The 22,773-nt window shown below is 34.8% G+C and overlaps 3 protein-coding genes and 1 long non-coding RNA gene across 6 annotated transcripts; 2 read left to right on the forward strand and 2 right to left on the reverse strand.

Annotated features, from left to right (window-relative positions):
* The first annotated feature begins 29 nt into the window (after positions 1 to 29).
* Positions 30 to 1,176, forward strand: LOC126585207 (uncharacterized). Its single transcript, XR_007610360.1, has 2 exons — positions 30 to 861; positions 998 to 1,176. It is a non-coding gene; the product is annotated as an uncharacterized LOC126585207 (long non-coding RNA).
* A 3,216-nt stretch (positions 1,177 to 4,392) lies between these two features.
* On the reverse strand, positions 4,393 to 5,161 carry LOC126586918 (protein NDR1-like). The gene has a single exon (XM_050251879.1). The coding sequence runs from the start codon at positions 5,120 to 5,122 to the stop codon at positions 4,541 to 4,543; it is 582 nt and encodes a 193-aa protein (XP_050107836.1). The 5' UTR covers positions 5,123 to 5,161; the 3' UTR covers positions 4,393 to 4,540.
* Positions 5,162 to 6,077: 916 nt separating this feature from the next.
* LOC126585150 (NDR1/HIN1-like protein 10) lies at positions 6,078 to 7,173 on the reverse strand. Its single transcript, XM_050249536.1, has one exon. It carries the CDS (start codon positions 6,954 to 6,956, stop codon positions 6,276 to 6,278), a length of 681 nt encoding a protein of 226 aa, XP_050105493.1. The 5' UTR covers positions 6,957 to 7,173; the 3' UTR covers positions 6,078 to 6,275.
* An 11,633-nt stretch (positions 7,174 to 18,806) lies between these two features.
* Positions 18,807 to 21,882, forward strand: LOC126586646 (uncharacterized). Of its 3 annotated transcripts, none has more exons than XM_050251560.1 (6): positions 18,807 to 19,085; positions 19,177 to 19,366; positions 19,547 to 19,729; positions 20,047 to 20,158; positions 21,149 to 21,365; positions 21,451 to 21,882. In XM_050251560.1, exons 2-6 carry the CDS (start codon positions 19,346 to 19,348, stop codon positions 21,539 to 21,541), a joined length of 624 nt encoding a protein of 207 aa, XP_050107517.1. In that variant the 5' UTR covers positions 18,807 to 19,085; positions 19,177 to 19,345; the 3' UTR covers positions 21,542 to 21,882. The 3 variants fall into 3 exon arrangements, with proteins under 3 accessions (XP_050107517.1, XP_050107516.1, XP_050107518.1); XM_050251559.1 differs by having other exon boundaries at positions 19,222 to 19,366; XM_050251561.1 differs by having other exon boundaries at positions 18,808 to 19,085; positions 19,222 to 19,366; positions 21,161 to 21,365.
* Positions 21,883 to 22,773: the final 891 nt, after the last annotated feature.

Genomic DNA, 22,773 nt, shown 5'->3' on the forward strand with positions numbered 1-22,773 from the left:
GTTTGGTGCTGTTGTTCATTCAAAATCCGTTGTTGGCGAGAGCTGTCATTGGACCTCACTATTGGGCAATCAACCAAAATTGGGTGACGATCTAATTTTTAACTCGACATTGCCTTGTTAATGTTTTCACTTATTTGATTTTGATAGAGTAACCAAGTTCGTTCACAGGGGCAGGTTAGACATAGAGCCCTTGATATATTTTAAACTGATTTTAGATGGATTACTATATTTTCTGGGTAAGTTTTACTCAGATTCTATTGAAGTTAGAGCAATAGTTTGTAGAATTCTTTGGTTTATGAAGTTGGAGAGATACAGTTACGAGATCATGCAACGATAGACAACTTAGTTCAGGTTAACTTTTGCCTTCTAAGTTCTTGCATAATTTTCCTGGAATATAGTATACAATTGTCCTTTTGCTCGTTTCCTGTAGATTGGTCATAATGTAGTTGTTGCGAAGAATTGCATACTTTGTGGACAAGTTGGGATTGCAGGCTCAGTGACGCATGTTCTTTCTCTGTCCCTACTGTATTTTTCTGATTTAGAAAGCCCGCCATAAGATATGATCCACTTTCACTTCAACGACTTGGTCGATGATTCAGAAGATCTGCCAAATTTGATGGCTGTCCTGTTTTTATTCTCATACAGGATAGGAGACTATGTAACTATGGTAGCAGTTCGTAACAATGTAATTTTTTTAATTTTTCTACTGCTTTTCTATTTTTTTCGTGTTCTCACATGTTTTCATTGATTACGAATATTGCTGAATATTTTTTTACATGGACTTCGCGGCTACGGCTTGCTGCTACTAGCTATGTAATGAAGGATATCACAGGACCTGGAGATAATGGTGGCTTCCCAGCTGTAAGTATCATCTTGTACATTTCTTCTGAAAAATGAGAATAAAAAGAAATTTGTTTTCATAAATTGTGCCGGAACCGGGTGATGGTTGGATTGGATGTTTGGGATATATAAATGACGTAATTTGGTTGTGTTTTAGGTTCATCTCCATGAGTGGCGAAGACAACTAGACAAGTTGCAAATTACTGTCGGACATACAAAAAGTGGAACCTGAGTTACTGGATTTCACTGTTATAATTTACGTATTTGTATTATTGAGATTTTATATTATTTTTCGAGAAATTATATTAATTTAGTTGAATTTAGATTTTAATTAAACTAGTTACGAAGTTTGAAAATTAATTATCTAAAATTCGTTGACCTTTCAAGGTCACAAGTCATGTTTTCAAATAGATCTTGAAACTGTGAGCACATCGGCAAAAACTGTTTGCGAGTCCGGATTATACGGTATATATACGAACATTTGAAGTTGTGTTACCAAAATATAGATTTTAAATTTATTTTAAACTCCCATCTTGTGGGAAAAACTGAAAAAGGCCAATTAGATTTATGTTAGTTAAGGGACCAATCAGCTAAAAGGGGGAGCGAATCAATCAGCAAGGGGAACAAGGAGGGAAAGGAGAGAGTTGAGGAAACACCTAACCAACCTTGACCTGATTTCAAACCCCAACCCGGTTCCTGGACCCGGTTATATCTCTTCTGTCCAACATCCGATTGAGGTGGTGTCTATGGAAGGCTCTTGGTGAACCCAACATCTTTGTGGTATCATATTTCTCAATTTCTAACCTAATTTTACAAACCGAAGCCACAAAGTTCGTGGTTTTCCGGCGGTTTTCTCATTTTTCCGGTGAATCCGACAATGATTACCGTCGACCACCAACACCAAAATACTTACCTCAACCTCAGGAACAAAACCCATGCATTGGTTGCGGTGTCGGAGTTCGTTTTGGCATCAAATCAAGAACACCCAATTCTAGGGTTTCAGTGTGGACAATTTGAGGTGTTTCCCGGAAAAAATGGCCTTAGTCATAGGTATGAAACTTGCTCTATTCATTGAGATCTACATTTTTGTGAAATTTGGTAATTTTTTAAGGTAGTCGGAAACTTGGGTTTTCGTTCGCCGGAAACCGCCACTTACGACAGCGCGTGGCCAGCGGGCCGACGATGCCTTTCTAAGTTCAATTAGATGTCCTGATTTTGTATTTAATATTTGTATGACGTGGTTTGATCATTTAAACCTAATTTCACTATGAGACATTACTTAATAAAAATATGAATCAACGATCCAACCGTTGGATCGTCACCAAACTTTAATACGTTATAATACGTAATATTTGAGGACCATAGAAACTTACGGATTGGGGATCCGACTTACAGATCTTCTCGAATTGGATTTCTAAGTTTGTAAAATAAATTGTTGACCACTACCTAATTCTAGTAATTGGCGGAGATTCGACCGTCAAATCGCGATGAGATTTTAGTATGTTGTTCTATGAGCATAATATGGACCTAAGGAAGTTTTAGATCTGAAATCTGATGTGCAGATCTTCTAGATTAAATTGCTAGGATGTGGACCCCACCGTTAACTGAGAGTTGACTTTTGGTCAACATATCTAAAACCATCTGAATTACTAAAATTAGTATTACAAAAGACTTAGTGAGGCTTTGCGGACTTGTCTCGTTGAGTGACTTTAATAAATGTGATATAGTTATTAACCTGTTTTCTTATATTAGCATCCTTTATGGATATGACATGGTTTCATAAATGTGTGTTTCTATTAAAATGTGATTTTTATAATTGGCCATCGATCTATTTTTATCAAATCTGATTTGATTCATGGATTGGAAATATTTGTGAAAAAAGTGATTTGAAGTGCATATTGAAATGCTTGTTAAATTGAGGGCTAGTAGGGGACCGTTACCCTAATGTCACTTGGTTAGGTGACACCAAGTCTTCACCATGTTGCAATGGTACATGGATAGTCCTGCTTGGTTAATCCGTGTTGGGTGATCACTGCCTAACAGTTTTGTAGGTGTGACCCTGCTTGGTTAATCTGCGTTGAGGGGTCACTAGTGGTCCTGCTTGGTTAATCCGCATTGGGGAATCATACTATATATAGATCGCGCTTGGTTAATCTGTGTTGGGCGATCCTTATGGCCATATATGCTTAAAAGTGATCATGCTTGGTTCATCCGCATTAAGTGATCATGCTTGGTTCATCCGCATTAAGTGATCACTTTCTAACAGCGGTAGAAGTGACTCTGCTTGGTTAATCCACGTTGGGGGGTCACTGCCTACTTGGGTACTTTCTCAGGAGTGGCTCTGCTTGGTTAATCCAGTTTGGGGGGCTATTTCCTGTTTGGTTACTTATGTAGGCTTTGGCCGAACTGCATCCATCTAGCTCTAGTTTTTAATGTACATATGAATGATGGTTTCTGATAATCTGATGGTTTAAACTAGAAAAGCCATTAGATGTCTGGGTGACTCATTCGGAGTTTTCAGCGACTTGATTATGATTTCATAAAGCATGATTCTATACTTGATGTTTATAAATTGTGATCGATGATATGTTTTTATTGAATATCACATACTTGTATTATTGTCACTCACCTGAGCTTCGCAGCTTATCCGAGTATCTGATTTGCCAGTGTACCATCTCAATGATGTAGGCATTGATTATACGTATAACAGGTCTGGGTAAATTACGAGAAACCGCTTAATATTCTGGTCCCATTGAGTGGTCTGGAACCCGATGTTATTGGATTTCGTTGAGTGGTCTGAAATCCTTGCTCTTGCTCATTTCCATAAGGTTAGTCTAAAACCCTATATTCAAGTGAATGGGAATTACCCACAATAGACCTTGTGAATTTATATACCATGTTATTACTCAAAATTCAAAAAGGGAATTATTTAGAGCTCTTTACATAAATTCGTGAAATGGTATGTTATATCATTGATTGACTAAGTTAAAAGTCAAAATCTGGCATCCTTGAGTCATGAGTTAATTAATTGACGGGATTGTGGAATGACGTTGGATATGATTGTTATTACTATGATTATTTTAGTTGATCAATGTGGCTTGAGAATAATATTGTGCTTCGTTGATTATTTGCTATGTTACATGTTGTGGATGGAGGTAGCATGTTAAAAATTAAGTGAATTATGAAATGACTGTTCGAGTGTAGTGTATGATGAACTACGAATGACTTGATCCATTTTGAGGGTACGTAAGCATTCTAATAAGGAGGTTAGATGCATCCATAAAAGTACGAATAATCGCTACGTAATTCGAGGCTTGAGTTGTGCTTGGTACATATCCCGGAGGCGGGATATGTTAGATATAGGGGTACTTGGTGACGTCACGTGTCGATCCTAGACGTATGTCGGGATCGGAGCCTGACACTGAGAGTCGTTAGAAAGGAAAATCAGGTGCACTCTTATCTGGCACTCAAATTTTGGAGGGAATTTTGGTTTGATTCACGCCAGCTCTCTAGGCTCTTGGTTTATATTAATATTAGGCACAAATCAAGAACTTATTCTCAAATATACTCTTTTATTATCAAATTGAGAAATTGTTGAATTGCGTGATCTACTAGAATAACAATTGGAACAATTCTGAGTACATTATAAGCAACAATGTGAAAGTAAGGTAAGCCATATTGTAAGTTTACAAGAAAACATCTAATCTAGTAATCGTCGGCTATTGCTCCTTCTCCATTTCTTGGAAGAATGGCTTAGCTTAATTTTTTTCTTCTTACCAGAAATCTTACCATCTGAACCAATTGATAATTTACCTTGCAAGTCTAGCCCATGATGCTTACTCTTCACTCCCCATGTTTTATACCGAACCCGAGAAAGCAAAGCCACCTTCAATTCTGCAGTTGCATGCAATAGGGAATTGCGAATAGTTTTCCAAACTCGTGGGTTGACATCTACATAGTCAATCACTTGACGGGTTTTACCTCTTCCTTGATGAAATGCTGGTATGTGTTTCTCCCCAACACTATCCGACCCATACAAGAACGTTAAAACTGTTTCATCATAGAAAATACTAGAGTCTTTGTTAGGATTTTCAATTTGAAGGGCATATAAGATAGAACCATTGTATGCGCCGTCCTCTAAATCGGATTTTGGGATGTTGATATCAACAATGGTATACTGAGGGTCCTTCGGACGTAAGGCCAGCCATAGACAGAGGGCCAGGAGTCCCAGGAGAGCTAGAAATTGCAGAGCCCAGCAGTAGAAATTCTTTGTTTCGCACATTTCTTCGTCTGATGATTAGATGGACTTCAGATTTTTAAATGAATTGGGTTGCACTAGTTGTTTATATGAGGAGGAGAATAAAGGGGAAAAGAAGGAATATCAAAGGAGGGTGCTTGTAATCTACGTTAAAGAGCATATGTTCTTTTCTTCTTGACATTGGAGGATAAAGTCTGCTACATTTGTAGGTCACAGGAAACCTGTAATCCTTGGAAGAGAAGGAACGCGGTTTGGGTAAGCTCTTTTCATTCCCTTGCTTGTCTAGGATTAATATCTTGATTATCCCCTAAATTCCCTTGGATCCGATTTGAAGACGAAGCAAATGGCATCGTAAGCTTCATTAAAGTAGTGTTTATGCTTTGAGGAAGCACATATTATGTAGATCATATTGGAATTTGAGAACAAAATATAATTCTTTTCTTGCATCCAAATAGCTCATTCGTACATGATCATCTTTTAGTACAATGTTTTACACGATTTGGAAAGAGAAGCTGAAGATTTTTGTAACTTTCGTCTATCCTAAAGATTAAAGATTTATTTTCTTTTTTACATCCCAGGAAACATGGAAAGCATGTGAAAAATTGCTAGAGAAATGCTAGCAACATTTGCATTTGACGGGTAAAAAACTAACGGTCTTGTTTTTTGGGTAAAAAACTAACACGTGTCATGTGAAGAAGTGAAAATGTGCAAATGCAAATGTTAGTGCAAAAGTTGCTGGCACTCCTCAAATTGTTATAGAGGAATAATAGTTAAAGAAACAAGAAAAGAAGAGGAAAATTATGCTTGAAGGCCTTTTCTAGGCATTTTAATTCATCAGCACTTGGTCGTGTTTTTCATAAAAACCGTTGAGGTTCTAAAAATTACACTACCAATTTCCGAGGTTTCAATTCGTTCACATCTATTTTTAAGGTGGAATCATAACGGTTTTATTAGAACGTTAAGAAACACTTCAAAGACATTTAAATTGAAAAGATTTCCACCCCAAATTCAATAATTTGAACCAATTAATTGAGAAAGATTGCACAAAATGAAATAAATCACACAACTTCTGTGGTCACTCTGCAAATCAAAAGCAATTAACCCCAAAACAACGGGAAAAGAGAAACACCAACTAATTAATAATTAGAAGAAAAAAAGAATAATAATATTTCCCTACTCAGGTGAAATACACAGGGCATCTCCTATCTTTAGAAATGGGCAAAATCAAGCCGTCCGGGCCCACATCAACATCACAGGTGGCGTGCATCCGATGGCGCTTGCTGTACCAAGCGCGAATCTTAAATCTGATCGCGGCCGTAAATTCAAGCCGAAACACAACCGTTCCTCTTTTACGATCATTCAAGAACTCCGTCCAACGCTGGTTATTAACATTTAAGGTGGCCCCCCTAAACGACCCCATCACGATCGTCGTATTCTTCGGATCCTGATAAAACGGTTGAAGTAAACCCGTTATTGACCCGATCCGTTGGTCCCTATAGTACACCGTCCCGTCCATAGAACCATAATATATGCCAATATTATGGTTCGCGTTACGGGCCGTGGCATTGAACGTTATCTCAGCATTTTCGAACCCGGATTCTTGAGCCAAACCCGGAACCGAAAATGCAAGGATGTGAAATCTTGGGCGGTGCGGACGTAGACTGAGCCATAGTATGAACGCTATGATGCCAACGATGAGGAGGAGGCCTAAGAAAATGGTGCATATGACCTTGGAGACCCGGGTGGTGAGACTTTCGCGGACGCGGTGGGCGTAGTACCGGGCGGTGTGTTGACGCTTCATGGGTCGTTGTTGCTCTGGGGTGGCGTACTCTATCGGCAACTGGTCGGAGTTGTACATTTTCTGGGAGAAAAGAATGTACGAGAGGAGGGTTTTGGTGAGTAGGATAGAACTGTTAGTTAATGGAGTTGGTTTATATATGTTGTGTGAAGTGAAAGAGGTGGCGGGGAATTGAAGGGACGTCAAAGCATTTTGGTTCTTTTGCACGGAGAAAGAAAAGAATAGGTATATTCATGCATTGTATACGAAAGAATAAAGGTTTCCTACGGACGTATTCTAAAATGAACATAATCCTGTGAAAATCGTTTCTAATCATGTTTAATACAACAATTTTGGGATACCGAGACCGTATAATGTTTGTGATGAATTTGATACTTGATTATGGTGGACTCAGTGTCTGAATTAGCTTAAAAATGGCAAATCAACCTATTGAGTTGTTACTGGGTACCCATCAAGATCCATTTAGTTTGATTTTACCTTACATCATCAGCATCGCTACTAATCTCACCTCTATATTATAGTGATATCAAATTTAACGAGTATCTATTAATAACCCAATGGATTAATCCGCCACCTCTTGTGTAGCCTAATTTATATTCTCCTTAGAGTAGATATTTCTTTGTATAAAAAACTAAAAAGTAAAAGCCTAAAGAGTAGGGATGGACTTGGTTCCTACTTATTTACATCTATACACTGGAGCAAGGGCAGATCTTGGTCCCCGTTGGTTTGACTGTAAGGACTGGGGATCACCCGACGGTCTGGGCAAGTGGTGGAGGAGAGGAGGCCTCCATGGCTGACGTGCAACATAAACTTTGAACGAAGAAGAAAGATCTGACTTTTTTCAAATGACCTGCCGAAAACGGCATCGTTTGATTCCGGTCAGTTAAAAAAAAAAACACTCACTCTCTTCCTACGCCTAAAAGACCCGGGCCGACCCAACTAACCCAATTCCCAAACGTTATTCACTAACTCCCAAGGCCAATCATGCATCGACCCCAACGCACTCTACCACCACATGGTCCACCTCTCTCCACCATCACCGATTTTAATAGTTTTTGTCCAAATTTTTCAATTAATAATATAGGGATGTTAAACATTGAAATTGATATTGATTGATTATGTAACGGTTACTTCATATATTTTTTAGCTTCAATAAACGATGAATTATTATTTTTAATTGATATAGGAGATTAGTGGTTAAATGATAGTTTAATTGTTTACATCAAGAAAGATATTTTTTCTTGTATTGATAATGAAACTATCATGAAAAGTTTCCATGGTATGAATTATGAAACCTCGTCGAACGTAAACAAATTTTTATCTTTGTGGTTTGTAATCTTGTTTGAACCATGGATATGAACGAAAAATATTTATTGTTCAATATAATAAAACTTTTACACTGAAACCACCCGATGTTAAAATCTTGAATCCGCAATTGCATAGGAGCAAAACGAAAATTTACATCTTTCGAAATATAAATTATAATGTAAAAGTGGTTTACATCCTGTATAGATCCCCAAGATTGGAGTTGCTCTTATAAAAACAGTCCCAAACATATCCCTGTTAATTACAAGAAATCATTTCATTATTTATCAGCATGCAGACCCAGGCTATAATCCGTACTAGAGACTATAGACTATGACAGATCACCCCGTCTAATATGAGCATATAGCGAGAAGGTAGCCCCGGCCCCCTCACCACCACCACCACCACCACCACCACCACACTGTGACGCTGTGACACTCCAGACACTCCAGACACCCGTACGTTGTCTGTTTGTGCGCTAGTCATTTGCATTATTGCATGCAAAATAAATTGACGTACAACGCCAATTGCGCTGGGCTGTCTCGAGGTGGCTAATTTGAACCGCCATCGATCGAGTCGCGACGAGAAAGCAGAATCGTCGTGCCAACCGACCCATCTGGATCCATCATATCTGTGATTCTGTGTCTATGTGGAGTCTAGGTTTTAAATTAATTGATTGGTTAAGTTTAACTGCCCTTGATGTGGACGGTGAAGATGCTCTGCATGTGGGAGTGGGATCCCCATGATTTTCTCCTCCCTCTTTTGATTCTGCAACGCATTCAGTATCAGTAGCACTCCACAATCCACTCCCACAAAGTGTAATTTAATCATTAGAAAACTAAATTTTAATCATTAAACAACATGAAGTTTGGATTAATACTTGGTACAAGATTTAAAATGGAACTTCGTCTCTTGTATCTATTTAAATGCCATCATTTATATTTCATGTCATTTTTTTGGATAATTTCATGATTTTTCTTTTTCTAAGTCTACACTAATTCATTAATTCATTATAATATAATTAGGTATAAACATTTCGGTACAAACAAATCAATTTAATATATTTCGATACGATTATTTATGTACACTTATGTATTTACGTATTTTTCTTATATGTCACTAGTTTCTTTTAATGTTTTCTCATTTAAGTTTATTTATATTGGAAGAACTAAAATGTGTGTACTAATAAAATCAAAATTTTAATTTGGAAATATTAAATAAAAATACAGATTAAATAATAAAAATAGAATATAATTTTTTTTTTTAAGATACACTTCAAAGGGTTAGAATCAATAGTTTTTTTTTTAATTTCAATATTTTTAATGACTAATGTTCGAAAAACCCGTGATCTGTCGTTGTCAATGTTTTTCATCAAAATGAGTAATGTTATTCTTAGCACAATTTTATACCACATTTTTTTACCATCTTAGGTGGCAGATGAGTTGGACAAGCTACATCATTTAATTTCAATCTTTTTATTAATTAAAACACTTAAATAATCTTAGGTGGAAGAATGAGACTCCTCGTATACCACAATCATCATTTAAAAAGTTTGAAATTAAATGATGTAGCTTGTCCAGCTTATATGCCACCTAAGATGGTAAAGAAATGTGGTATAAAATTATGGTAAGAATAGCATTACGGCATCAAAATAGCTTAATTTGTCAAGTCTCTGTGATTAGAAACTTCAATGGTCGACCCTAGAAACAAACATTCCAAAACAATTTATATATCATTTTCATCTCTGGCTACTGTCCTCCCAAAATAGATTGCATGTGATGGAAACGGTGCATGATCGAGTACGCAATGTCGTTAGACTGTTGATCAGAATGTTGTGTGTAAGAATATGTTGATTCTTTCACAGTATAAACTCATCACAATTGTTCAAGAGAAGTTACCACTCTTTGTATGGATGTAACTTCAGACATATCCTTTTCAGTTAATTGATTAAATAAATAGTCACTTAGTATTACAATTTATAGATTTTTTTTCATTTGTGAGTAAGATGTATTAGGTTCAAATCTCGAGAATAATGAGTTTGAAACCAATTTATTCTCCTATCTCTTATGTATATATTTCGTTGTATTAAAAAATTGAAAATAATATGTAAATATATATATATATATAGTTATTCACTTATTAATTAAGTAATGCACATTATACATAGTTAAACATTGTGAAAGCTATGTTATCATAATCATAAATATATGAACAACATGTATTAAAAAGAAAGAGCTAACTCTTGCATGTTTAATTATGAGCAAGTACCAATAACAACAATAACAACTACTAAACTTTATTATACTAAGTGAAGTTAATTGTATAAATCCTACTATGACATTGCGCTCGAGAGTAGAAAAAGTACCACTTAGGGTAAATAATTAATCTAATCCACTACTCAGATATTTATTCATGTTAGTTATGTAAATTATTCCTTTCGTTTGATATCTTAAAGATCAATCGAACTACATGTCTACAAGATGACCAGGCACATGATTTTATATATTTTTATCGACATAGCACAGAAACAACATTACAGACATATATATTACCCTACGGCCTGTCACTAGAAATCTAACTGTTTACATATCATATATGGGAGCCCACGTCTATACCCTTTCTCTTTCAGTTTTATTGGAACTTTGTCACGTCTCTGAATTTTTGTCCTTCTTATTGTCCATGCATGCACATCAAGTTGGTCATTAGAGAAAAACTCTAATTTTTCATGCTAATTCTTACAATAGCAAGTAAACAGTGTTAAAAACAATTATTTTAGCTATTCAGTTTTCAATCTCCATTAAAACCTTATGTTTTAATAGACTTTGAATATTTATTATTAACAATTCAAACTCAACCCACTTATTCCTTAAAACAACATTCTCTGTTCATTTTCTCTTTGACCAAGAGTCCACTCTTGGAATGATTTTTCAGCATACCCGGAACACGGGACAGTACGTTAGATGTTATTATACATGTGCACCCATGTTTCGAGCACACTGAAAATTCTCTCACACCCTTGAGTTCTATTATATTTTTTTATATTTAGCAAGTGAATAGTTGGACTCTAAGGTTAAAGAGCGACAGTTCATTTTACTACAATCAAGATTCTTTTACAACATCTCTTAAATATGAATTTTTTTAAGTTTGAATCTTTCAAATAAAGCTGTGGTTGTTTTACAACATCTTTTAGAGATGCTGTTAGGCCATTTCTCCTTTTGTTCTGCCTCTTAATTACAACTTTGAACTCGAGTTCTCTTTTGGAGGATAACATATGGTAACTGTGATGAACAATTGAGATCAACTGAAGATTCCAATTAACTTCCAGGACTCAGACAATGTACGTACATATGGAACGAGAGCAACGTAACTAGCTAGTTACCAGTCGAGTCCTCATCAGTCAACGCCCCATAATCTGTCTGTCCCTTGGAGGCCAGGGCAAAGGTCCAAGGATAGGGCCACGGCTTATCTTTTGAGACCTTCCTTTATTGGATCACGCTTGCACAACTCTGCAGGCCATGTAATTTATTTCCCCCATCCTTTAAGCAAAAGCGACCTATATGTAAAATAGCATGTGATGGATATTACCAATGCAAATGTAGTATATTCGTGAAAATTTTGACATGATTGAGTTCAAAGTCTTCCTAATTGCTAGGGGAATTTAATTTTGTATTTCAAGTAAGTTTATGGCAGCACATCGAGCAATCTATCGATCATGAAAATTTAGAAGTCTTAACAAATTAAAAACGTTTGAGTCTTGAATCTTACTAGCTATAACCCTTTTGAGTAACGTCATCATCTTTTTCATTTGAACTTTCTCTACTTTCATTTGATATTTTGGCTTAAATTCTTTGACTCTTCCATATAGCTCTCATTTTTCTCCAGTAATGTTGCACGACGATCGAAATTGTTTATTTTCCAAGTTGCTTTTGTTAGATCGTGTTCAATTTTTTGACATTTATCACTAACCATTTGGCCATGATTTGGAGCAATCAAGTTCCATACCCTTTGGAGCTGCCAAAAATGCTTGAAAGTAATTAAAACCTAAGCCACATCATTTTCAGATGAAACTTGTAATGTTATAGTTTGTTCATTCAACAAAAGCTAGGAGTATAATTATGACCAACAAAGATTCTATGGTGAATGATCCTGGGATATTACTTTGAATGTTTTCTGATAATATATTGAAATTGAAACCCCACCACATCCACATATACAAGTCATAATTTCATGATTATATATAATGCAACTTCCATAACATTCCATATCCAACCACCATTTGAAATTGAATAAACAAGTTTTCTTTTGTCCACTACCAAGTATAATAGTGTTGATGATTCGTTTCATATATATATATATATATATATATATATATATATATATGTTGCATTATTGTGAGATCTAAAGTGGGGCGGTATATATTATAAATTATGACATCTCCACACACGTGTATAATACCTCTTTGATTAGAAATTCCATTGTGTGTACTGTATATATGCGGATGGATTTTTGGCATCACTTTTTTTTTACATAATTTTTTATATACGTTTTGTAGAGGTTCACTTCGTAATATATTTTAACGTCTGAACTGTTTATCTTTTAGGTCTTCACTCAAAGATCATGTCTTCCAAGAATCAATCATATGGATTTAGGGTCTACGGTTTTTTTGTAGAACCATATTCGTCTATTTTATTCATTACAAATATATGTCTTAATGGTTTTGGATTTGTCTAATTTTTTGCAATGATTTACAAGTGAAGTTTTAAAAGATAAATCGTTCTGATTGTTAAAATATTAAAATATATTACAGAGTGTGCTTCACAAAAACTAATCTTAAAAGTTGTGTAAAAAAATAGTGTCACAGATCTGCTTCACATACATACATACATACATACATATATATATATATATATATATATATATATATATATATATATATATATATATATATCAGGCATGTACCATGGAAGAAATTGGAAACTCTTGTCTATTTCTGATTGGCTAAGATCACAAAAAATAGACAGGTGAGGGGATTTCGACCTCGCAATATTAGCTGGCCTGGATGTCTGCATAAACAGTATTTGGAAACTGGAAATATAATATGAATCTATGATTGCGCGAGATCGAAAAGAAATAATGAATTATAAACAACAGAAACCAAATTAAGTAGTAAGATAAATACAGAGATAAACATTCTCCTTTCTTGATTTTGGATAAATGATTAGACACTTTTCATATATATTCATTTGCATGGAAAAAGAACCGTGTAGCCTAGCTGTAAATGAAGAAGCAAACACAAAGCAGAAGCCTACACAATCAGCGGGGAAAATGAAGAAGCAAACACAATGCAGAAGACTACACAATCAGTGGGGAAGCAACAACTTACAGCTCTACGAATTTTACTTCATTTGAATTTCGGACTAAATATATGCCTACATGTATATATGGAGCACTTAGAAAACAAAGATTTTTTGTTATTATAGCAAAACAAACATGACAATCTTATAAGACCTTTTATATATTTCATTGTTTTCCTCGTTTTGATTCCCAAATATGACAATTTTATACAGTACTTACATGCTCCCGCAGAAACCATATGTTGTCTTATTTGCATTAATAATGCAGTTCAATACGTGTGGGTATTGTAAGAATGGATGTCCCTAGTGGCAGTGGGTTGGATAAGCCTCTACTATTCATTAAAGACTTTTGTGTGGGGTAAATAGTTCTCTCTATTTGTTACAACATCCTTTGCTTTATGAATCTGATTGTGTACGATTGTAACTGTTTGTGACCTTTACTTATATATATATATATATATATATATATATATATATATATATAGAGAGAGAGAGAGAGAGAGGATCCCCATTTCTTTATAAAAATGAGAATTAGTTGTGGGTTCACACCACTTCGAACTTTAACGATTCGAACTGTCTATTTTTCAAGTTGTACTTCATAGATCATTCTTGTAAAAAAATTAGATAAATCAGAAATATTTAAGACATCTAATTGGGTTCAAATAAATGAACGAATACTTTGTTATATAAGAAACAATTAAATTTGATTTTGATAATTAAATAGGCAAATAGTTTCATATTAAATTGAATTTTTTCAAGAATGATCTATGAATCGAGACTTATCAAATAGATAGTTCGGATTGTTGAAATTCAATATGAAGTGAATCCCCTTGCATTAAGGGCCTGATATATATGTATGAGTCATATTGTGACACCAAAAAAACACACTGAAACAACTTCACTTTTTCTTTACAAACAACAAAAAAGATCAACAACAGAAAACGATAATACAAATCTCTCTCCCATCTCTTCTTCTACATTATTGTCTTATACGTTTAAGAAAATATATAGTGTAATACATTGCTCCCGTTTGACCTCAATTTCTAGCAAAGATTCTCTCTCTTTTTGCCTATTTATAACAGTAGGGTTTGTAAATTTTTTATTGTTTGAATTATAAATGTAGATTTTTAATTCCCTTCCTGTAACTTTTGAACAGTATTTGCATGGCTTCGATGAGATAATGCATGCCCTAAACCCTAATGATCTGCACTTCTGGCCATAAACGTCAATTCTCACCTCATCCTGTTGTGGATCTCTCCTTTGAGTTCCTTCCATTCTTCATTAATGGAGTTAATCCAAACTAAATATTCTGGTGCAAATCACAACCATCAATGGTGGTAATGTCCAAGAGGGATGAGACGAAAACCAAAGATGCATATAGGATGAACAAAATAAAGGGGATAAATGTATGAACAATAAAAAGCAGTGATTTTGCCCTTCACGCGATCACCTTTTTTTATATTTTAAGATCTTGAAAGTGACTTCCATTTAGTCTGTTTTTCAAGAGATTCGACTGCCCAAACGTCAATATAGACAAAAGTGGATCCATCCTATGTTTGTTTTTTCCGACATTACCTGCAGTGTCTGGAACTGAATAATTTAAGGCCGTCCTTCTCAAGTGTTACAAGTTGTCACAAAGAACCAAAGAGCCAAAGGAAATTTAATCTTAGCTGTAAATGTAATTGCCTAATATCTTGCTTACTCAAAACATAAAAAGTCACTTTTGCACCTCAAAATTGAAGATTCATGTGTTACGTACATAATTTGGTCTATAAATTCGAAGATTAACATACTTACATTCGCTTGAATATAATTTTGTGAAGATATACAAACCATCATACTATTAAAAGTGGCATTTCCGTTGTAAGAAAGTTCTTATAATCTTAACTGACAAAATATGAAAGTTGCTTAATATTTTGCTTCCTCAAAACTCAAAAGTAACTGTGCAACTCAAAAAAATGAAGATTTGTGTACATAATTTTGGTCTATATATAAAATCTGGAGATACACTTATCTATATTGATGAGAAAACAACTTTGAAAATATACCAAGACAATCTCACAATACTACAATAACATCCCCGTTACAAAGAAGTTCTTCTCATAAGTTTGAAGCTTGCCCAATTTTGTTTTTATTTAAAGCTACTATCCACATTAACTGAAATCGCATGTTGTCCATCTCAACTGCTACAAGTTGGTGTAGAAGTCAATTAAATTTAAAGCTTCAGAACAAATTTTTTGGAAAGCAATGGGAGCTTCAAATTTAGCTGGATAATTCATCTAGAATAATAATAGAATCTTCTCTTGGATTTTATGGTTTAATAAAATTGTGATTTATCTACCTAGAGGTGAAAATAATAAAACAACAAAAATTAAATGACATCGTCCGTTAAATTAGATCAAATGATACGTGATGGTAATTTCTTTGAGTTATAGATCCAAAAGAAGGAGACTAATATTAGATTAAGCATGTTGCGTCCACAAAAGTGACTATTACCTGCTCTGCACAAAAAAAAATAAAAAATAAAAACTGGTGATGACTTTTCCTTCTAATTCACCCATTACCGAAAACAAAGAAAGCACTTGCTTCACATATTGTATAAAGCTATTGCCTATTGCAGAAGGCCAATGACCCAAAGGAATAAAAAAAGACAACGATTTGGAGGTCATGTGTTCTGACTTCTCACTATTAAAATAATTCAGAACCAATATATTTCAAAAGTAGAATAAGAGGAAAAATTAACATAAATTAGTAATTGTTATTGGCACTTTGAAAAATTTATTGTCTACGTTTTACTGGTATATTTTTTCTTCTAAATATATAAAGTTTATAGTGCAAAATGAGAATTTTGATGCGTCAATAACAATTCTTTTTTTTTTTTACAAACTATGTTGAGGAGGATTTGAGCTAAAGCCGCAACCAGTCAACCACAATTTAATATCAAGTTTGTTATCTATAAGAGTTAAATCTTTAAAAAAAAATTACTTATAAATAGAGGAAAATACTAATATAACGCATTACTAGAGGGCTACCAAAAATTAGTTGTTAAAGAAATAAATAATGACAAAGGTGGGCACGATTTATGTTCCATCCCAAACATAGTAAAGCGAGGAAGATGGGAGGAAGCGAACAAGGAAGAAGAAGGCGTAAACCCTGATATGACCTTGCTTGCCTCATCATGTTCCCTTTCATGTTTATCTCACTTGTTAATTAAGGTTCTAATCTACCGTCATTCCCTTTTCTAATCTTCTCTTTACTTTTTGTTTTAGTTAATCTAAACCTTAACTTCAGTTCTAAAAAGCATGAGGGGTTTTATTTAATTATTTATTTGGCCAGAAACAAAAACATGAGGCTGTTTTTATGTAGATGCTCCTAACTTTTACACATTCTGATACCCAAATGTTCTCAATATTTAAATTCTCAATAATACTGGTCTCAGATTAAATATGTGTGCTCATTATCTATTCGAGTTAGACCGGTTGGTCAGGAATTAGATTGAACGATCTTTCACATGTAAATTGACTGCCTTTTTTGCTTTCGTATTTCCTTTGTTTTTCTGGTGAAGATTGGCAAAGAATGGTAAATCTTATCTTATCTACAATCGTATGTATACTACTCGCATACTAAATTCAGTTAAGCTCATTTTTTAAGAAATTGTTATCCAACCTTTTTGTCTATAAATGATAAGATATCTCCTAAATTTTGAAATAAATTGATACGTTAATCAATTTATGGCTCGGGAAGATAAAACTGTATTTGTTTTTTTTATTACGAAGATAAAATTGTATTTGTCAAGATGTATGTAATTTTGTTGGTGGTTTTGGAGGCAAATTCTCTAATGTGGCTAGTTATGAAGTGATTAAACGTCTAGTTGTCAAGTTTAAAGTTTTTATTTTTTATTTTTGGGCATTGGCTATGTTTCTTTGCTACTTCATATGTTTGTCACACCCACGTGTATGTCAGTATGATGACTATTAGATCAACCAAGTTAACCTTATTTTGTGCTTTCAATCATTTAAAAACGCTTCCCAAACAAGCCACAAATAATCCATATTTTACACTGAATTTAGATTTATTTATACAAGGTAAATTTTCTAAAGAAAATGTCAGGACAAAGAATATAAATAAAGAAAACAAATAATGAAAATCACTTGTCATTTTATTTTTGGTCATGGCTTTTAAAATTCTCCAATCTGTAGATTCTTGATGTGGGATTGTCCAGGTGATTGGGTTTATATGGATCTTAAGTGAACCTTAACACCAATCAATGGACATTCGAATTCCATATTTTGTTGTTTCCCCTTCTAGTAAGATTAGCTTTACAAGTTAAATAAATGTTGCCATTTATATTATAATTAGAGATTAAAAAACCACTTTTCTTGTTTGATTAATTAATCCAGAACCCGAATTTGCGTGGACTGTGACAGGATCCGTAAAAACAAAAACAGAAAATAACATGACAGAATGTTTGTTCTACTAATTGGGCGGGTGTAGGGTCATTACCATGGGACTCTTGTGATCTCTACATCCTACAATTGATCAAAGAGTATGTTTGTGTTTCTTTAGAAAACGTTAATATGTCACAAAAGCACTTTAAAGTTTTCTGTCAAACGAAGTAATAAGAATTTTTTTTTATTAATTTTATTGTAGATTAAGTTATCAACTTAAATAATTTTATGTTACACCGAGACACAAATAATCCTACGAAATGATTAAATTGAAAAATTTTGTCGCTTGAACGTCCATCTTCTTCCCCTACTGTTTCTCTCCTCCACATCCCTTTCCTCTCTCCCTCTCTCGATCGTTCACTCCCCTTCTCTCATGAGTTTTTTGTTTTTTGTTTTTCTTTTTCGCATATGAAAAAGAAAGAGGGACTTGTTTTGAAAAAATTCATATAAACAGGGTTCATGCGTTTAAAGAAGAAAGGAATTCCAATTTTCAAAAGCACATAATCTTAATTTTTTGATACTTTGTAACTAACTGGTTTGAATTATAATTGATAAAAGCGGGGATGAAATTAGATATGCAAAGTTAATAAGATTTTATAGAATTGGATATGGTTGGTTTAGATATTCGATGAGGAGATTAGATTTTACAGATAAAAGAGATTCGGAGAATTATTTAAGTTGATAGCTTAGGTTATAAGATTAATCTGGAGGTAATATAAAAAAAAATTATAACGCAAGTGATTAAGGAACAAAAACGTCACGATTATAATTAAACACCAACTTGTGGTATAAAAAACTCTCCCCACATGATCACATTCTCGCATCCTCACTCCCTTTCTGAATTTCTGTCCCTTCCTCCGCAGCCAAAACTACCAACTTCTCTCTCTCTCTCTCTCTCTCCAAGTCTCCATTTTCTCTTCTGCAACAGGGTTTCGTCGAAGAAACAGGATAAAAGACTTAATCTTCTCTTCTTGGTTATTACGTGCGTTGGGGTTTCTAAACTTTTTTCAACGACTTGGGCAGTTGGAAGAAGAAGAAAAAGTGAACAAAATAATCAGAAAGTCGCAGCCTTCGCGTACAAAGTGAGTTTCTTTCGTATAATTCACGGGCTTTGTTTCATCTGCTGTTTGTTTATTCCAGTTAAATCCCTCCAGTTTTGACTTATTTGGATAGTTTTCTTTCGATTTTATTTTTCAAATTTTCCTATTTCGCAATCAGGTGGTGTCTGGTGATTGTCCCGTTCGCTACGCAATTTCTGACGCTCCTGATTAGACTCCTTCTCTTCTCCTCCTCCATTTATCTGTTCCTCTGAGCTTTCATTTTTCTACAGAGCGACAGAAAAATGGCGGAAAATCCAAAGTTGGTAAGCAAAACTAAATTACACATTTTCTGGGTTTTATTTATTTTTTAATTGGGTTCTCGAAAATTGCTCCTTTTTTTGTATTGTAACTGTTCCGTTGGAGTTCCAAATTTTCAGAAAAGATTTTAATTAGTAATTACAGGGACGCTGTTTCTGAATTCGGGTTTTTGGATTTTGGTGTAGGATTCTGATTCTGGGGAGGTTTATGGATTAGAAGAGAGAATGGGAACCCAGAAAATATCGGTTTCGGATCATATAAACGGGTTTCATTACACCGCCGATAAATCTGACAGCTTCGTCATCGACATGGAAAGCTTCTCCCATGGCGGCACCGATAAAGATGCCAGTACAAATTCTAGAGTCTCGGTAACTTTCTTCTTCCTCCCATTTATTTATTTTTTTCTTCATAAGACTCTGCATTTTCCTGTTCTTTTTTTCTCTTCGGATTTCTTAAAAGTGGCATTTCTAATAGTTATTCTCCCAATTAATCATGTAGTTCAGAATGTCGTTCGGTTAAAAAAGAAGAAAATTCATGACATTCTTGAAACCGCAAACGTATTCGTTTCTCAAGCAACAGCAAGCATCCTATTTGTTTTTTAAACTCTGTTTTTTACCCTTCTTTGCTTTCTTTTTCCATTTGAAAATTAAAATTGTTGACAAATTATTTATGTTTGATGATAAAGATGCAGAGAAATCTTTCCCGGAAATGGTCTCAGAGAGGTGGGGAGAAGAAGATAATCTGCAAAGGAGTTTCAAACGACAAAGAAGTTTCATCTACAACATCCTCACCAGTAGGTAATAAATTTTTTTATTTATAAAAGCGATATTCTACTTTAAATTAATTATGTTTGAAATTTGGTAAAACAGATGACTAACTTTCTGTGCGGTGAGAGTGATATGAATTGATGCTGAAATGGCCTTCTGGGGTTGCAAACAGTAAGAACAAAATAAAAAATTGGACATACTTTAGTGTGTGCCATATTTGTGGTAATATATAATTGTTATCACCAACCTTTACATATTATAATTGTTTCTTTATCATAATTAGTAAACTATAATAAGCACTCCACAACGTACTGTTTATTTGAAATGTCTCTTTACGACTCACATAGTTTGATGCAAGTTTATGTGAGACTCTTTTTAAACTCCTGTGATACTGAAAAGTGGGAAATCAAACTCGAGACGATTGAGTTAGAAACCCCTTGCATTATCGTTAATCATTTGTTAGTGTCCCACCTTAGATAAACTTATGGGTATTTGAAACTTGTAAGTTGGCGATTAGTTAGCGATAAGCATGAACCCACGTCCATAATTCAAACTGGAACCGACTCTAATCAATTTTAAGTGGGGCCCTTGGGTAAGTAAATTTTCAGTTGTGACAGGGAAATGCAACCAGATTTTGGCTAGGTCAACCAGATGGTACGGTTGATGAATTCTTCACACTTTGATTGCATTTTTAGGGATTGTTTAGAAGTACTTTAATATTACTAAAAAGCGTTTTTGGTGAAAATATTTTTAGAACCAATATTTAATAAAAATGCAACCGAATCTTAGAAAAACACTTGAAGTGCTTCCTGCAGAAACACATATTCATTTGCTTATTGCAAGAACCACTTTAATTGCTTTTGTAAAAGGATTTACTCAATACCTTCCCCCCTTTGTTTTGATTCCATGTTTGGAGGCATAGGCAGTTATATGCGCCAGCTTTTTGGGAAATCTGACGTTGAAATTCTAGTTAGGTAACATGTTCTGTGCACATTTTGGTATGAAATTATTGAGTTGCAGCTACTATTGTAGGGTCTAGCACGCCTGAAAAGTCCCCACCAGCTGTTGGTACCATAGATCAATCGAGCAACCCACACGTTCATCATCAGATCACCGTCACCGCGGCCAACATTAGCACCACCACCGAGGGGAGGTGTGTTGTGCGGAGGAATAGTTTCCGGCGCTCTTCCTCTTGGGGCATTGATCCCAAGAGGGTTCTCCTCTTCTTTGCCACCATGTAAGTCTACTGATCTTTTTAAACCCTAAACACTAAACTCCATTAATTCGACTCGGTGACTAGAAGTGTTCGGTTTCGATGGCAGGTCAAGCGTTGGAACAATCTTACTCATATACTTCACGCTTTCGATTGCCAAGTACAATGCAGACGAGAACAGTCTTGATTGGCAGCAATGATACAAGTTGTACACCTTCTAGTTGAATTTAAGACACGAAACGATCCATGACGGAAAGGTAGCTAGCTAGTCGAAAAAAGCGGCTTCTTTCGACGAGAGAGATGGTTTTTTGGATCGAGAAAAGCTAACAACATTCCATCAGCATGTCTTGGTACAGAAATCGAAAACTCCTTTTTGAGGCACTATACAAAGTTTTAGAAGTGAAGACAGAGACATACTGCATTGTGACAAGAAGGAATCTTAACCTTTTTTTTTATGTAGATGAGTGAGATCAAAATACTTGATGTGTTCTTTGTATGTAAAGTGTTTCTTTTCAGAAAACTAATGAAAATGGCTTGAAAATTTTGAGTTTTAACAATAAGAACAAAATAAAAAGTAAAATGAATAATATTATAATTGATTTTTTAGTATAAAAATATGATTTTTCGTTAATGTGAATAGTACTGAGATCTTTTCGTTAAAATTCCCTTTCTTTTCTCTACACAGATTAGTGGGGAGGATCAGAAAGTCAACTCTTTTTTCGGTTCGCCTTCTCATCTTTTGCCTTGTAATTTACTCCACACGTCCCTGTTTGCTTTTCTCTTTCGGCAATCCAACTTCGGGCGGCCGTAGTTGTTGTGTGTGGTGGCTTCCAAGTGAGTGGACAAATGGACGAAAACAACGACGAGATTGCAAAGCAAACAGTACTATTAATAATGGCAATTTGGTCTTCATGCATGCGCAGTTGGAGCTTTTACTTTTAAGGAAGTTATATATTTTTGGAGTCCCAGGAGTGCAATGGTGGAATTATATGCTTGGGTTTTTCTGAAAGGCCTTTTCCCTGTGGCATTCAAAACCACATAACATGACATCTCCTGTGCAAACATAAGCAAAAAAATAAAGATAAAACTCCAAAAGGAGAGTGGTTGGTTTTATAGCATTTACAAGTCACGTCATGAGAACGATGGGAAGGTAGAATGTCTCCCAAGTAGTCATATTGGTACCATTGTGGCTAGTGACGGATTTAAGATTCGAACATTGGAGGGTCTTAATGTTAAAGGTCTAAGTCTTTTAATAGAAATAGAGCACGTAAGAAAATTTTAGTGTATTCATTGAGGTATTTTATCGAACATTTGGTTGACTTCTTGTTGCCAATTGAACCATGTTGCGGGCATATCAACAAATATCTACATATGTCGAAGCAAACTCATGAGTGCTATTGAGAGAACTTGTCGAGTGCTCGAACCAAGTGCT

The sequence above is a fragment of the Malus sylvestris genome, chromosome 10 (assembly GCF_916048215.2).
Source record: "Malus sylvestris chromosome 10, drMalSylv7.2, whole genome shotgun sequence".
Taxonomy (NCBI): domain Eukaryota; kingdom Viridiplantae; phylum Streptophyta; class Magnoliopsida; order Rosales; family Rosaceae; genus Malus; species Malus sylvestris.